Source organism: Eulemur rufifrons, chromosome 20 (genome assembly GCF_041146395.1).
Source record: "Eulemur rufifrons isolate Redbay chromosome 20, OSU_ERuf_1, whole genome shotgun sequence".
NCBI lineage: Eukaryota > Metazoa > Chordata > Mammalia > Primates > Lemuridae > Eulemur > Eulemur rufifrons.
The window spans coordinates 11453313-11471414 of NC_091002.1; the positions used below are offsets into that span (position 1 = coordinate 11453313).

The 18102-nt window shown below is 41.5% G+C and overlaps 1 protein-coding gene across 1 annotated transcript in view; it reads left to right on the forward strand.

Annotated features, from left to right (window-relative positions):
• CFAP61 (cilia and flagella associated protein 61) overlaps positions 1–18102 on the forward strand; it is a 254315-nt gene that overhangs the window by 140540 nt on the left and 95673 nt on the right. Inside the window, exons 18-19 of the mRNA XM_069496104.1 lie at positions 8248–8346; positions 13722–13890. Of these exons, the coding sequence (XP_069352205.1) occupies positions 8248–8346; positions 13722–13890 (268 nt within the window). The remainder of the gene's footprint in view (positions 1–8247; positions 8347–13721; positions 13891–18102) is intronic.

Here is an 18102-nt window from a genome sequence, read left to right on the forward strand (position 1 = left end):
CCACCCAAACTGAGGGACATCCAGATTCCTTATGGATCATGAGCCACCTCAGGGTCTTTTCAAGGAGCTCTAGCTGACCGCCATTGCTGTATAGGCTACCGATGGATATTTTTTAGGCCCTTTCCTGATACTGGATGCTTTGAAATCCTTAATCTTGACATACTTGGGGACATTTACTTTGCCAATAATCTCAAGTTGGCCATGTAAATCTTAGGAGGCTGTGACTGCATCCCCTTCCCCAAGGCCAGGAGTTCTGCTACATTAAAAAAAAAAAAAAGGCAAGACAAAAAATTCAGCCTTTACTCACGTCTCTCAAATATTTAATGTGATCATATACTTCCTTCATAGAAACTTATATTAAACTCTATCCTCCTTTTTTGAGCACCCCAAACTCCTGGGAGCCTCTCAGTTTTCTGCCCCTAGAATAGTGTCATCCTTGGACCACCAGCATGGACATCATTTGGGAACTTTTATAAATACAAATTCTCAGGTCCCACCCCAGACCTACTGCACAAGAAACTCTGGAATGGGGCCCAGCAGTCTGCGTGTTAACAGGCCCCCTAGGGATTCGCTTGGTCTTCAATGCCACTAGGCCGATGCTATCTTTGCCCCGTCAGCTTGGTCCTACCCTTCCACCATTTCATGTGCAGCCTCACTCCCCCAAAAAGAAAGTACACCATGCACCCTCAGCTATGCATTCTGCCCCCCTTCCTCAGCTCTGAATCTACCAGTCACTTTCTTTCCTCCCTACAGAGGAAGGATTAAGGCTATGACTCCCACCCTTTGAATTCTTTTATCCTGATACAAATAGAACCATGTACAAGTACATTCATGGAATAAGGAGATACCAAACTTCCCCCTCCTCTTGCAGCACTTGATGTTGAGTGGAAATATGGAGGGGAAGCCTAGAAAGAACCTGGCCTGAAAACACAGACATGGGGGCCCTGCAGTAGAGATGACAGGTGGTCATCCTCTCTGGGGAGTGGAAATGCAGTGAGCCACTGTGTGAGACCCAGCCCAGGCAAGGCTGTCACTGAGCAGATGGCTTCTGGAGGCTGTGTTTATCTCTAAGTGTCTCTAAGGGTGTTTAATGTCTTATCCTCTGAAGGTAATTCCTTTCAAAGGGATAATCCAACACTACCAACATTTGTAAGGCATTTGGGCTTGCAAAATATTGCTTTGAATTTCCCCTTTTGTTTTAGGAACTTATGGGGGAGAAAAATGTTTCAATCACCTTCCAGATTTTAGGGTTAATGTTGAGTAACTCTTTCTATAAGCAGTGGATTGCAAAAGTTCTAGACTCTGCAACAATTCTGCACATCACAGCCACTTGGGTGGAGTAGGGAACATTGTAAAAGTAGTTTCCTAGGCTCCTGTTCCTGAAGTTACAATTCAGTAGGGCTTCAGCATGGGTTCCATGAATATGTACAGTATTTTTAAGACTCCCCAGGTAATTCTAATGTGCAGCTGTGTTTAGGAACCATTTATGTAGACATTTCCTCAAAATTGGTGGTCTTATCTTTAAGGAAACCTATTTCCCCTTATAATTGCTCATTGTAACCAAACTGTTTTTATGGGCTTGTTTTTCAAACCACATTTTCTAATTCTCAACAAATCATGTAACTTCTAAATCACATCATTACTTTGGGGCTTACCAGACCTAATTATTAAGTTATCATTAACATTATATAGCTGAAGTCATAACCCCATGTTCACAGTATTAACATCCTAAATTATACCTAGCAGATAACATTTCACAAAGCTTCATGCTTAAACTATCACTATTAAGAAGGAAGGACCAAGAAGAAATATCTGCCAGGCATGAGGAAACCTGTCCATGTGGTGTTAATAAAGCCTTCCTAATAGCCAGCATTTGCCCAAAACATAAAACCTGTCTTTGTCCTTCCCCACCAGAAGTGATCTCACTTGATATTGAATTCCCATAATGCTTAGTTATTCCAGTCTTAAGGAACTGATGGATTTGTGTCATGTCCTGTATGTGAAGGCTTTCTGACTTGTCTTTTGTAGCTGCCATCTTGGTATTTGCATCTTGTATATTCTCCATGTATATAAACATATGCTCAAAGTATAAATGTACAATTTTTTTACTTCATATATATAGATAAAGACATCATTAATCATCTCCCATAAATTTTAAAGGAAATTTTTATTTTATTTTAGTCTATTTTGCCAGAACTTCCAAATTTTATTCTTATTTTTTCAGTTGACATTTCAAGCATGGCACACATTTTCATTGTTTCAGTAAGGATTTAAGTGTTTTTTCTGTCCAGAGATACATAAGCTTTTCCTCTGAGAACCTGAATCCCCAAATCTTCTCCACCCCCACAACCCCTTACCTTGGCCACCATACCCTTCCCCTGCCAGGTGCTGGAGGACTGCACAGAGAACCCAGGGCAGACACTTGTACTTCAGTGTCAGATCCACATCTGGGTCCAGATTCTTGACCCAGGACACAATCCTGGACTCAGGGTAGGCTTAAGAGACTTGTCACCTTTCTCCAGGTCCCATCCTGGTCCCTACAGGGGCTGCCAAGACTAGGACAGCTCTGACCCACCACCTGAAGGTGGAGCCAGGCAAGATGGAACCCAAGGGAAGAGAGAAGCAGGGTCAGGGAGAGAACTTTTGACCTTTGCCTCACTCCATGAACTCTGCACTCCCTTTTAGATGTGCTCAGACTCCATCTCACTCCTCCTCTTTGGATCTCTCTCTCTTCTGTCTCCCCCTGGAGGTCAGAATGTTCCATTACCAACAGTTTCATGGCCATTGATGCACCTGCTGTTTAATCTTTACCAACAACAAAAATGGAATCAGTACCATTAACACACTCAAACAAAAACCCAATACTTCCTTAATATCATCTACTACCAGTCCATGTTCAATTTTACCCAGTGGTCTTAAAATTGTCTTTCGCAGTTAGCTTGTTTGGATACGGATGTATATAAGGTCCAAATACTGCATTTGGTTAATGCGTCTCTGAAATCTCTTTAAATGTGTAATAGTTTCCCACATCCTCCTGCTTTTCTGCAATTTATTTTATTTTTTAGATTCTTACATGTTAGAGAATTTATGGTGAAAATAATACAAGGTTTGGGGTTTACTTTAAAATACTCCAACAACGACGAAAAATGTTGGAGGAGAGTATTTTAAAAGCAACGGAATGTTGGTTAATTGTTAAGCTTCTTTCACCTCCTGTGTAATGTGTGAAATTTTCCAAAATAAAAAATTTTTAAGAAGTAAAAAGAAAAATGAAATAAACAGGCCAGGGCATTGTCAAAAAGTCTCTTCTGATCTAAACAGAAAAAATAATTGCTGAAAAAAGTTAAAAATTTTTCAGAGAAAAATTGGCAGATTTTCTTAATTTGCTCCATACTTATAATTAAGTATTTTGTTTTGATTTGTTTTGCCCTGTATTTTTCTTCTAATATTAGGAGTTCATATAACTCCCAACTTTTAAACCCCATGTATAGAGCATTTTACAACATTACATGTTATTATTAAGACTGAATTAAATATGAGTTATTCTTTGACTAGTAAAATATACAGTTCGATTAAATATCTATCTTGAGCTAGGATTTCTTATCATTTGGCAAATATTTTTGTCAGTTTTGAACCAGTCAGAAAGCAGAGATTTTAGTAAATGAAAATGAAACATTTAGATTGATGTGGGGTAATTATTTTTTCTGTACATTATCTATTTCTTCAAATAAAAGCATTAATAAAAGTAGTTAATTAAATCACTTGTTTTGGTTGCCTTTACTATACCCCCTCCAAAAAAACCATCTGAAAAATAATGAGAGATCGCCCATCGGGATAACAGGTTTCTACCGCCCAGAGGGTAAGCAACGTGAAAAGTTTTATGTTTCTTTTATTGTGTTCACAATAAATTGGCAATGTGACCCTCTTTATTTGAAGGATAAGGATGTTTAGACCTAATTTTGTAGCTGTCCTCCTGAAGCATGGAATGAAACACAATACCTTTTACTTATTTCCCTGGATACCCTAATCCCTCCCTGCTTTACAAGTATCTTTGAGCTGTTCCTCCCTTTGTATCCACAGCAACGTGAAATCCCCACTGGAATTATTTGCTGCGAAAATGCAGGTGCACTTGTTTAATGTTTCATTGGCTTGAGCACTTAACTTGAACTTTTTTTTTTTCACGATATGGTGACCTTTGATTTTGGAGCTGAGGGTTCACGGTGATATTAGATATTGTTTTTATACATTAAGCCAACACCATTAGATCTGAGAGTCATGCTTTATCTGTGATTCTGCTGTTCCTGCCGTTTCATCTAATGCATGCCCAGACCCAAGCTGTAGCCTGTGACCCACTGTTCAATTTGCAGGAACTTTTTGAATATTTATAGGTAATCAAATTAAAAATAAATCTATTAGAATTATACATTAATAAACTTCATGATTTTGGACCAATACTCTTAGATTTAAGAATTAAATATTTGGGTGTTGGTAAACTCAGATTACAGAGGGAACTATCACAGCAAAAATATGAGGTTGGAGGAAAAAATGAAAATGCTGGTGATATTTTTATATAAAGGCATGAGAGGGCAGGTAAACTTCACTAAATACCAAGAAGGCTGATATCACAAAGAAGGTTTGGGAGGTTAGGTTAGGACCCAACTATAAGGATGTTATATACCATGCTAGTGAATTTGGTCTTAATCATTTGGTAATAAAAGTACTTAGTATTTATTGAAAATGTATTATACAGATACTAATTCATTTAATTTCCACATGGTGACCAATGTGGGAAGTGTGAAGAGGTCTGAGACTGGCTTCCACATTCCTAGCTTGAGAGGTGGCTAGTTGGCCATGGCTTTGATGGAGATGAAGGAGGAGTCAGGTGGGGCTACCAAAAGCTTTGTTTGGACTCATTTGAATTTGGGATTACCCTGGAGCATTCCAGTTAGGACTGCTTGGTGTTTAGAAATTAGATTATAGCCTCAAGAAACACTATAGTTCAATATAGTACACTATAGTAAATATGTAAGATAAAGTCATGGTGGTGTGTAACATCACCCAGGGAGATGGGATAGTAGAGGAGGAGCCAGGTAAAGAGCAGTCAGGAAGGAGAACCTTCAGGCAACGTTGTCTCAGACCCCGAGTTCTACAGCCACAGCCCCTGGGCTCTGGATACTTCCTCCATCTCTTGCTCCTTTAGGCTTAGGATCAGCAATGACATCTGCTGTTGGGAGTCTCTGGATAATTCCCCATCCCTTTTTGACTCTTGTAACCTACACATGCCTCTGCCTTCATTCGGTCAAACCTTGTGGAGTCTGCCTGGTATTTTTTGCCTGGATCCTGATTGCTAAGGATCTTCTCCCAGCCTCATCCCAGCCTCTCTTCATGAGTCAGCTAGAGTAGAGACTTCTGGTTGCCTCGAATTACTCATTGTGCGCTTTGTCCTTGGTAACAGAACCCTGGGCAATGCAGTTCTTTGAAAAACCATTGTGTGTTGTTGTAGTTGTTATTGTTGTTGTTTAAACCACTGTGTTTTTCTTTGAAAAACTACATTTCCAGCCTCTCTTACTGCTACCTCTGGCCATGTCAGAGTTCTGACAATGTAAACAGGAATGTCATGTGGAACTTTTAGGAAGGTCCCTTACTAGGCAGCCCTTTCTGCCCATTCCTCTTGCCTTGTGCTTGTCGTGTGGCTGTGATGGCCAGAGCTCAGGAGCCACCTTGGGCCTGAGGTGACCTTGGGAATGGAAAGCACACATGGAGAAGCAGAGAGTCAGGCCGTGGCTCCTGCTGACTACACGGACCCGCTGTATCAGCCCTGGACTAGCTACAACCGGGTGTCTTAAGTCTAGTTGTGAAAGAAAATTGCTGGTGTGGGGGTTGGGAGAGGTAGAAGAAAGACTTGAAGAACAGACAGGGTTGGTGGAGAGACACCTCTCCTCTGACTCGGGGAGATGGAAGAAGTCTCCTGTAGATGCATCCAGACATGGCAAGAAGGGAAAAGGAAGGAAACCTGGTGGCTGGTCTGTGTTTCCTTTATGATGGAGGAGATGTGCCCACATGAGAATGAGGGAGGAGGATAGTAGGAAGGACAAGAAGGGTGACAGACAGCAGGGAACTCAAGGATTGGAGGCAAGACCAGAACAGCCACACAAAGAATGCAAAAGGGATTTGACTAGGGTTAAAGAAAAGGAGTGGAAAGCTGGTTTTTTAATATATAGTAATCCAGAAAATGCCTCCCCCCTGAAAAAAAATCTTTGTACTGTACCATTATAGATGATATAAAAGAAAAACCTGCTGTTTCTAGGGGAAATTTTAATTGTATAGTAGCATAATTTAGGATAACACAATGTAGTAAGTTGGCAATTTACAAGTCATTTGATCCATGTTGTTAGATAATTCAAATTATTTGGTGCCAAAGGGATTATCTTTGTAGTAAAAGATATAACTGGATAATTATTAAGTTCTACTCACATAGAGCCATAAAAAGGGCCTATGTATAAGTACTATTAGTATGATATAAACCACATGTCGATCACAGAGGATCCAAAGCCTGGAAAAATTTTTACTGCGTGTGGGTATAAACACATATCATTATTATTATTTGCTTTTCCATTAAATGGTAATGAATAAGAGGCCTGTCATTGGTGTGCACTGGCAGACTGGCAGCCCTGAGTAGCTGGGGTTAATTGTGACCTTTATATTATTTGAAGATATTCAAAATTTTTATTCTTATTATTAGAGGATAAGATGTGCTCAGTTTTCTTTATATAAAATAAGAATATTCATTCTTAAATGACACCCATCCTTAGAGACTTTAGAGCAAAACCTCTCCTAATATTTAGCTATTGTTAAATGTCAGGTGCAGCTGAGTTTATTGTGTTGCCCGCCCGTGCCACCACCCAAAGTCTCCTGCTCTCAGTACTACTTAACAGATTGTCCGTAAATTGATAGCGTTTCCACATTTGGAACCTTTCCAGTCTCCTCATGGGAAAAGAGGGCAGGTGTTTTCCTCTGACTTGGTGAAGCCTTCTTTTCTGGCATTTGGTTGACTGAAAGGGAGGTATGAACTAAGAAGAGATTTTAGAAGAAAGTATCTTTCTCATCAGCTCAAACCCTGTGAAAAGATCAACTCGTCCCTATGATTTTGCTGACTGTAACCAGTTTCAATATTGGAGAGCAAACTCGGAGTGAGTGTTCAGCACATGAGTTCTGCAGAGGCCTCCACTTGGGTGGGCCTTAACGCAGGACTGGTTAGCGGGCAGCTGGGGGTGGCGCGGGTGAGTGGCACAAGGTGCCATCAGGATCAGAAGGCCAGGCTTTTGTTTCTAGCCCTGCTGCTCATGAGCTTCGTGACCTTGAACAAATTACTTACCATTTCCAACTTTGATTTTCTTACATATGAAATATGGATCATAAAAACCTGCCCCTCCCCCACCCCAGCATACATCATCTTGAAGATTCTGTGGTCGTGCCTATGAATGTGCCGTGGGCTCCAGAAAGCCCAGTGCAAATATAAGGCAGTTTTGCTCTTAAAAGGAATCCTTTAGAATTTTCTCCTAGGTGACAGTTTAGTATCTTGATTTGAGTTACCGTAAATATCTGAAAGTAATAAAGCTAATGTTGACCAATGGGAATTAGATGATCTTTGGATCCCTCTAGACATTTGAGGTCTACGGCAGGCAGAGGTTAGGTGAGACGGTGCTGGAGGGAGATAGCCTGGGTTCCAACCCAGCTCTGGACGTACTAGCAATATGTCTTGGCAAATCACTTTGCCTCAGTTCCACCTGATAAAATATGGATAATGATATTACTGACCTCATTACATGCAAAGGGCTTGACTGTAAGCATTCAGCAAGGTTTAGCTGTGGCGGTTATGATTCTAAGCAGTTTCTTTTAGAAGTAGTCTAAAATTCAAACTCTGCATTAATGTATACCGTATTTACCTCCCTCCTCCCAATTTGTGGGTTTTATTTTGTTTTACTTTGAGAATTAAATAAAGAAAATTAAACGATGTCTGTCATTACTGTGTGTGGCTGAAGTTTCTGCAGTAGCAGTTCCAGTGCCACCTTCCTTTTTTCATTTAAATGGTTCTCTTTGAAGGGTTGTGCAAAAAGAGTTGCTAGCTTCTAAGAAAAATTCAACAGTTGGATGACACATGATATAAAGTTAAATTGAATTACGATAAACTTTCACTAAATCAAGCCTAAATTCTTTTTGTTCTTTTCCTTTTTTTTTCTTTCTCCGTAGCTCTCACCTGAAGTTTAATAATCTCACCCTGATTTCAACTCACGGACTCCCTGGAAAAAACCTTCTGGGTGCTGAACAAAGGAAGTTTTTAGCAACTGAGTATGAATTCTATTTGCTTTTTTATTCTGAGTCCTACATGTCCTAATTCATGTGCAGTCTTTTTTATGCTAAATAATGAATTTCAGATTGGAAAGGGAAAGTGGTAGGTTTTTCTCCTGAAGTTCAGATGTTATTTAGGAGATACAAGTACAAACTTGTTAACAAGTGAATGGCCAAGAGTGGCAGGGTCTGGCTACTATTTTGTATCTGTGGAAAGACATCTGCCTGTTCCAACCAATTGGGACGGAGTCTGTGGGCCCAGGCACCCCTGCATTTGGGTTCTGAGTGACACTAGGGCAATGGAGCTTGGTGACTATATTCACATCCAGCAAGGCAACTCACTGGTGTATGTGTCTCACACCTAACCTGGCCATTTGTAATCAGAGAACTTCCATGCCAGTCTGGGCAAGCTTTATTGTTTTCATCCCAGTGGAATCATTATTTGATAAAATACCTTCTAGACAATACCGTTTCCTTATTACAAAATTTTTTTGTTTGTTTGTTTGTTTGTTTTCTGAGACAGAGTCTCACTCTGTTGCCCGGGCTAGAGTGAGTGCCGTGGCATCAGCCTAGCTCACAGCAACCTCAAACTCCTGGGCTCAAGCGATCCTCCTGCCTCAGCCTCCCGAGTAGCTAGGACTACAGGCACATGCCACCATGCCTGGCTAATTTTTTTCTATATATTTTTAGTTGTCCAGCTAATTTCTTTCTATTTTTAGTAGAGATGGGGTCTCGCTCTTGCTCAGGCTGGTCTCGAACTCCTGAGCTCAAACCATCCACCCGCCTCGGCCTCCCAGAGTGCTAGGATTACAGGCGTGAGCCACTGCACCCGGCCACAAAGTTTTTATTAATTTTAATTTCCTGTAGCAAAATATGGATACAAGAAATATTAGGCTCCCTGCCTCTAGAAACAATCTTCCAATTTTTCCAATGAGGATAAAGGAAATTGTTCCCTCTCAGGGGGTTCATTTGAGAGTCCATGATGAAGGGACCCTCTCTCCTCCATGAAAAAGACTTGCTTTTCCATCAAACAGTGAGAAAAACCACAGCTTCCTTGCCTGCAGAACCATGCTGATTTTGACCTAATGCTTCTACCAAACTATAAACATTACTATTTATTTGAAGGATGTCATTATGGTGCAGTATAAAGAGTATGGGTTTTGAGCCCAGTAGAACTCAGATTCAGACCAGCCCCTACGTCTAACTGAGCTTTGGTTTTTTTGATTGTGAAAAGTATATGATAAGCCAAGCTTGCTGGATTTTTGTTAAAATTAGCATAACACCAAATTCTGTCCAAGAACACAGGGATATCCCCTTCCCCCAATTTTCCTCTTTCTAAATTATATGATTCCCAGGAAATACTGTTTTTACAGATGAATGTCTTACTAGGGATTTATTTCAGTCAGCTGGGTAAAGGTTTCTGTCAATCACATGCTGGGCGTGTTATGGGAGAGAACAGCTAATAACTGACTCTTTGCGGTGTGATACTGCATAGGCAGACCAAGTGGCTGGGTGGAAAGTCACCACTGTCCCTACCGCTGTCCTTGCCTCTCTGCATTCTCAACACAGTAACCAGAGCAAGGCTGCAAAAATATGACTCTGATCATACCAACTCCTCACAACCCAGAGCTGCACTATCCAATGTGGTGGCTACTGGCCTCATGTGGCTATTTAGATTTAAATTACTTAAAATTAGATGAAATGAAAAATTCAGCTCCTCGATCACATTAGCCACATGTGGCCAGTGGCTACCACATTATTAACAGAAAGCACAGATAAAGAACACTGCCATCATCACAGAAAGTTCTAGAGTGCTCCGACCTAAAACCTCTACCTGTCTACTTACTTTTCTAACCTCACCTTTGACTATTTTTGCCCTTTTTCTCTAGCCACATCAACCTTCTCGATGTCCCTCAAACACAGTGGTCAAGTTCCCATCTTGCGGTCTTTGCTCTTCTCTCTTAAATGTTACCTTTTCCATGAGACCTACCCTGACCACCCCATTCATTTGCATCCAACACCCCAACACAACCCAGTCCCCCATTCTCTGCTCTATTTTTCTCTTACTACTGGAAATCTTTCTAAATAATATATAGTTTGCCTTCTAAAATTATGGTTCTTCTTCATATTCTAGATCCTTCCACTATACTGTAAATTCCACAAGGGCAGGAATTTTTGTCTTTCTATTCATTGATGTGTCCTCAGCATCTGGGACAGTGCTTGGCACATAGCGAGTGCTCAATGAATAATGGGGACTAAATGAAAGTTACCTCCAAAAATATCTGCAAGACTCGTTTCACTCAAGTATTAGACAGAGATGAAATAACCCAGCCAGATCTCTTTGCATGGGTAACTGCATGTCATCATACTTCTTAGAAACCAGAATGAATCATAAACAGGATGTTGCCTTTGAAATGGTCCTCATACCCTAATAAAGGAAATTATCTCTGAGCAAGTTTAAAAATATCAAGTGCAAATGACATCCATAAATTTAATAATTTAAATTCCTCATTCTAAATACTAATTTTGAACTTGTCCTTAACCAGTGTTTTGATTTGTGATTGTTGTGATTATTTTCTGAATAACCATTTTTGGCTTCTTTCCCCTGCCCTGTGCAGCCTCTGGTAGAGGCGTTAATGACACGCCCGGGATGGAGCCGAAGGGAAGGCGGCGGGAGGAAGGGAGAACAGGAAACAGGAGAAACCTACTAGTTGGACAATCAACCCTGCCTAATTGAAAGTTAATTATGATGGTCCTTCATCTAAAAGTGTCACAATTAATCCTTTATGAGAAACTCTCAGGTTCTTTCCGGTTCTGAAAAGTTCTGATTCCATGAGGTGCAGGTCTCCGCTGACTTACATATGCCCGCCTGGAACTTGCTTCTAATTGTGCAACTGGAGCTTTAGGCTAAGTCTTCTGACCACTCGGTCTGGGGGCTCCACAACCTCGAGCCACTCCTCATATATGCCCTCTTCCAGAAATTTCCTCATCTCGAATTTTTGCTTTTTTTCTCCTCCCGTCTGTCTCCAGAATTTTCTGTCCAGACATTATTTTTGAGTCAGGGTCAAACTCACTTGAGAAGCATGAAGTTTCATTGATATGCCTTCTTTAGTTTCTTGTCTCTTTTCCAGAGAACACTAGTGGAGGCATTTGTTGTTACCAAGCCATGAGACAGTTGCCTGCTACGTTAAAATCTTAATGCTTATTAATTCTTCTTAGGAAATAATTTTGGAAAAAGATCACTTACAGTCCCCAATATATGGTTTCACTTACCTGGCAAGGAAATTAAAGAGGGTTCAGCATGGATAGTAACATCCAGAATGGATAGCAGTCACTTACACAGTGATATTTTAAACTGAGAGATGTTATTCAGTGTAGTAACATACTGTAAAAGCCAGCACTCCACATTCTTCAGTGCTTCCTTTTGCATCTGAGTAAAGGTTCCTAAAAATCAGTGTTCCCCAATGCCAGTTCCCACTGGACAGAGCTTCAAATTTTAATTCGAAATATGCATTCTGACATTATCAACACTACTGTCTTACTGTCATTAAAAATAGCATTGTCTTCACCTTCCACAAATTTCCCAGGAGAGCTTTTATGTTTGGGCAAATCCTCATAAGTCTAATCCCTGTGCGCTAACTATATTTAATTTTTGCTCATCTCAGATGCTTACAGTAGGGACTGTATCACAAATACGAACAATCCTTCGTGGGTCTCTCGTGAATGTATGGAGGCAATGGAGTTTCCTGTATTCCTGCAAAGCTATCAAAATGGTTTTTTAGAGGAGAGTTTCATCTCACTATCCATTATTTTCCTGTGACAGGCCAGCCTCCGATTTTCTTTTCTTATTAAGAAGAAATTTTCTTGTTCTTAAGTGTTGTTTCATGGAGAGATACAAAGCCCAGAGCTCCCGTCTCTTTCACAGGCCCCGTAACAGGGTCTAATGTGCACCATTACTAGAATTCTCTTTGTGCACCAAGACGAGACTCACGTGTGGATCAAAAAGAAAAAATGTTCTCCCATTACCACTTCAGAATCCTGTTTGACTCCAAAGAAAGTAAACAGGATTATGTATCATTAATATTATTTAGAATAATACCCTTCACATATGCATCCCACTTAACAAAACAGCATCTCTTACATTCTCCTGTTCATGCTGTACAATGGCTGGGACATGTAGGGAGGGCTAATTATCCCACGTCGGGAGGTGAGAAAACTGAAACATATCAAGGGAATGCAGAGTCTAGGCTCTTTAGCAAAAGAGCAGGGACCTAGACCATGGCACAGTTCTTTGTGAAGAGGATCATGCTGCTGGGCATGGTGACATGCACCTGCAGTCCTAGCTACTCAGGAGGCTGACATGGGAGGATGGCTTGATCCCAAAAGTTCAAGGCCAGCCTGGGCAACATAGCAAGACCCCATCTCTAAAAATAAAAAAATAATGTTTAAAAATGTTTTTAAAAAGAAGAAAAGGATCATGCAGCCTAAATTTCAATGCAGCACTTATTGTCCTATCACCTTAGACTCTCAGTCTTCAGAACAGAATCATTAAAAGGTCAAACCTTTCAGAAAATTCTAGAAACAACTGTCACAAAAATCTTTAAATAAACCCAAAACCACAAGAAGCCCACTCTTACATTACCGTAGAGTGCTCAGACTCCCACAGAACCCAGAAAATGAAAGCTCAGGCAGCCTCCGGTGCCTTGAAGCCACAGCATTAAAGGACTTGCTGTTCGTAGAGGTACCAGTTCCCCGTAAATCACCTTTGCCCTGCAGGGTGAATCCCAAAAGTCTCCAGGGAGTATATACCTGCTGCAAACATAAATTCCCTAATTGACATCTTCGTTAAATAAAATGTGTTTTGTTGTTTTGGCATGAAGCCATACATTCATTCTAAGAATGAGTCCTTTATTGAAAAGTATTAGCGAATTAGGAAGGGTTCGCCATAGTCAAAGACTCTGACCCCTGTCTTTGGGAATCCTCAACAATGTCACTTCCTTCCTCCTCATTCCCTTTGAGTCTGTGATCAATATGACAGTTCAACAGCTAAAGTAAACGTACAACCTCCATGAAACAGAAGCAGAGAAAAGAACATAATATTAGTGATTTCATACACACACACACACACACACCCCCTCCCTCCCTCACTGTCGTGGGCTGGCCTAAGCCAGGTGGAACAATTTAGCTTTAATGGGAAGATGTCAATTTGTGACTAAGTGTTTCATAATGAACAATCTCCCAGTGTCGGTCCTCGTAAACTCACAGCAAGAGCACAGACTCAGCCCACTAGGGGACTTGAACCAGCTCACCAGATGTCTAATTAATGCCCGCTGTCAGCTGCTCAAATGTCACTTACGGAGCTTCTCTCTTTGCAGCCACTGTTTTAATGATAAAGATTATGCATTGATGTCACTGTGCTCCTGGGTTAACATTGTGGTTGGTAGAATGACTGGCATAGACCGGGCGGCCAAGCATGTCGTGCTTTCCAAGGGAGAAATTGTGCTCTATGACCACCTCATCCTCTGTACCGGGCAGCAGTACCAGGTAAGGCTGGGCACGTGAAAATGCAAATGGCATGTGTTTGGAGACCTCCATGAGAGTCATCCATGTGTTTACTGGGGCGCATGCTCTCTGGGTAAAGAGCATCCCTTCTTGTCTGGATGGCTGCCGAGCTAAATTCATAAAAGTGCCCTTCAGGGCCTGCACACATGACCAGAATTGTGTCCGCAAACCCTCCCAGAAACCCATTCCAAGAAAAACATTCTGCTCAAGGATAAAAATCACAGCAAGTTAGAGAAATGTCATTCTTTAAGCTGTTGTCCAAAAGTCTAACACTTACTACTCACCCTAGCAGAATCCAGACACAACCAAGCGTGCATTTGTGGCAAATTAATTTATGCCTCAAGAGGCTAACATTTGGCTGTGGCAATGGGCTCACGCAAAAGTATTTCAAACATGCGCACCTTCTGTCAACCGTTATTTTATTTTGTCTCTCGGTTATAAAACCAGGAAATCTGATTATTTGGTTTCCCAGTGACGACCCTTTCCATTTTATTAAGCTCTCCAGCCACATTTGCATAAAGCATCACTGGATACAACTGACGCCGTTCAATGTCTTAGGGCAGTAGATTTTCATCTTCCCAGTTTACAATGCACACGAGCATTTCATGTAGTTAGAAAAATACGGTAGAAATGAGACTTACTCTGTAAGTCAGGGATGGGGTCTGAGTCAGGCTGTCTTGTGAATGGTTGTGGATTTGATGCAGGCCTGTGTACCCCGGTTCCTTGACATCGCCAAGGCTGCAAGAGGCAGCACGTGGAGGAGACAGCATCTTAGTCCAGGCGTTGTCACAGAATGTGCTCAGCAGCTCTGAGCGTCACCTAACCAATGTTTTCTGCTTTGGCTGCACATTGAGATCACCTCAGGTGCTTTGAACACACACCTGTGCCTAGGCCCCACCCTCGGAGATTGTTTTCATTATTCTGTGGTGGGACCCAGTCAGGTATTTTTTTCTAAGCTCCCAGATGCTTCTAAGCTAAGGCTGAGAACCACCAGCTTGAATGTGCTCAACCTAGAATCCCTCATCTGTACCCTGCAGCAGCACTTCCCATGTACCGTGCACACGAATCCCCTGTGCATCTTGTTGAGATGCAGATTGGAGCAGGAGGGCTGGGCTGGGGAGCCTGAGATGCTACAGTTCTGACAAGCTCCCAGGTGAGGTGGATGCTGCCAGTGAACGGACCACACTTGGAGTAGTTTGGATCAACCTCTGAATAATTCCTTTCCTTTGTTTTCTTTCTTTTGTATTTTTTAATTTTCATTTATTTTTTTATACATACATAATGAGTGCGATGCGCACCGTCTAGGGGATGGACATGCTTGAAGCTCTGATTTGGGGAGGGAGGGGGGATAAGGGCAATATACGTAACCTAAACTTTTGTACCCCCATAATATGCTGAAATAAAAAAAAAAAAAAAGAGAAGTCTAATTCTCAAGGGATAGAAGAGGATTTTTTTTTCTGGTTAAGGGATAAAAATTAACTGGAAGAATACTTTGTTTTGATATTTAAATATTCTTCCTTTTAAAACATTAAGCCAGAAGAAAACACCATGCACCTTTTCAGTTGGTCTCCCCATCACCTGCCCGCCGGGTTCCAGCTGCTGCCCGAAACTGCGTACTTTGGAAGCTGCGAGTGGAAGACCCGGCCAGCTGTCCAGAGACTCGAGCATCTGCCCATGTGTGTCCAGCTGCCCCTGCAGCTTTAGTCTGTGACACATTAAGCTCTTGCCCTTTTTGCAATGGAAAAAATGAAATGAAGAAGTGATAAAGGGAGTTCCAATTTAATTTTTCCAGAAGGACATGAAAATCAAAGTACATAGAGTGATGCAGAAAGGGCAGCTGAATTCCCTGGGGATCTTCTAGATATTTTTTTCTCTTATTTCCTTCTCTTCAGCAATCTCACGGTTTTGTCCCAATTTTGTGATCTTTTAAAAAACAAATTAAAGTGATGAAAATAAAGCTTAAACCCAAAGCAAGAAGACAACCTGTTATAAAATATAATTACAAACCTTAACCTCTAATCAGACCTTTTAAATGGCATGCCTCACTCTAAAATATCATGCAGTATTTTTGATATCCAAATGCATATCACTTATTTTTTTAATCAGAAAATCCATGCACAAAGTAAAACATCACATTGTACCTCAGGGCTGAGCGTGAGGGAGGCCGGCCTCTCTCCTAACCCTCTCTTACTTCCAAGCCCTCTTTCCAGAGGCAACTGCTTTGAAGCATTTCTGGTTTTAGTTCTTCCATGGTTACCGCCATAACTCCAAATGCAGTTAATATGTTTATAGAAGTTTTTTCCTTGATCTGTCAGCTTCAGGCATTAACTATAACCTCTCCATTTTGGAAGGTGAAGATTTAGCAGGCTCGCTTTCAGAACCCTCTAACTCCCTTCCTCACCCCTCCTATCAATTTTGATTTTATTTTATTTATTTATTTACTTATTTATTTTGAGACAGAGTCTCACTCTGTCGCCCAGGCTAGAGTGCTGTGGCATCAGCCTAGCTCACAGCAACCTCAAACTCCTGGTCTCAAGCAATCCTCCTGTCTCAGCCTCCCAAGTAGCTGGGACAACAGGCATGCGCCACCATGCCCGGCTAATTTTTCTATATATATTTTTAGCTGTCCATATAATTTCTTTCTATTTTTAGTAGAGACAGGGTCTCGCTCTTGCTCAGGCTGGTCTCGAACTCCTGAGCTCAAACAATCCACCCACCTCGGCCTCCCAGAGTGCTAGGATTACAGGCGTGAGCCACCGCACCTGGCCTTTGATTTTTTTTTTAATTGGTAAACACCTGCTAGTTTTGAAAAATACTCTGAGATAGCTTACAAATGAGATCAGAGAGCCACTCTCTATGAATCATGGACAGTTATGGAAAGACAGAGAAATGCTTTCCCAACACCTGGATTTGGGTAATCTCATAAAGAAGGAGAACAAAAATTTGTCAACTCAAAGTCACATGAGTTTGGCAGTGACCATGAGAAAACTGTGGCATGGACTGTGCAAAGGAGTGGTGCTCACGAGCAGCCAGTAGGTGGGGCACGTACCTTCACCCAAGTGAGGGAAAGAGCTGAGACTTCAGTTACCGTAACCTTGATATGGGTCAGAGCAATACGTGTGGTCTCCCAAGAGGTTAATTTTATCTTAGACTGGGTAAATAAGAGTGTGGCATCCGGAACAGTGCAGCCCCGGCAAGAGCCTGCTACAAACAGGGGTTAGGAGAGAGAAATGTCTACACCAGTGTGCCTCCCAGTAACAGACCTGAGAAAGTCAGTCCCCAATGTCATTTGACAGCAACTAGTATGAAGAGATCTCAATTTGAAGATGATTAAAGGGGAAAATAACAGCATGAGGGCAAAGAAAAGTGGCTGCTTTCAAACACAGTTGCAAAGTCTTTGATGCTTCTTCCATCCAAGAGGTAGCGTCTATGTCTCTTCTCCTTGAATCTGAGCAGACTTGTGACTGCCTTAACCAACAAAGTACAAAGGACGTGACATGGTGTGACTTCCGAGGCCAAGTCACAAAGGCCATGAAGATCCTCCTTATTTGTGGAAACAGTTGCTCCTGGAGCCCTGAGGGACCACACAAAAACTTCTGATACCCTGGGATCACCACGCTGGAGACGCCAATAGGTGGGTTCTCTGCCTGCCAGTCCCAGTGAAGCCCAGCCTTCCATCCATCCCCGCAAGGCACCAGACATGTGAGTGAAGCCATCTCAGATACTCCAGGCCAGTTCATCCACCAGCTGAATATCACTAAAGTGACTTCTCTCCATAACACATAGAATAAAAGAATTGCCCATCTAAACCCTACCCTATTTCTGAGCAAGGAAATCATGAAAAGTTAATACAATGGTTGTTTAAGTCACTAATTTTTGGTGTGAGTTTATGGACCAGCAAGAGACAACTAAAACAAAAAGATAACACAATAAGAGAAAGAGAACATCTGGAAAAGTCACAGAAAGAACACTTTTGAAAATATTCAGAAATTCAGGATTCACACATGCACGCACGCATGCACTCATACACACACAAACATTGCAGAAAACTATTTATCACCCTCAGTGCGATTTTATCACTCAGCCTCTGAAATGAGAGCTGAAGCCATCAGCAGAGCACAGGCTAAGCTGAAAAGGCCACAGGGTTAGATGAGAAGGGAGATGAGTGAATAAGAAATAATTGAAATTAAATCC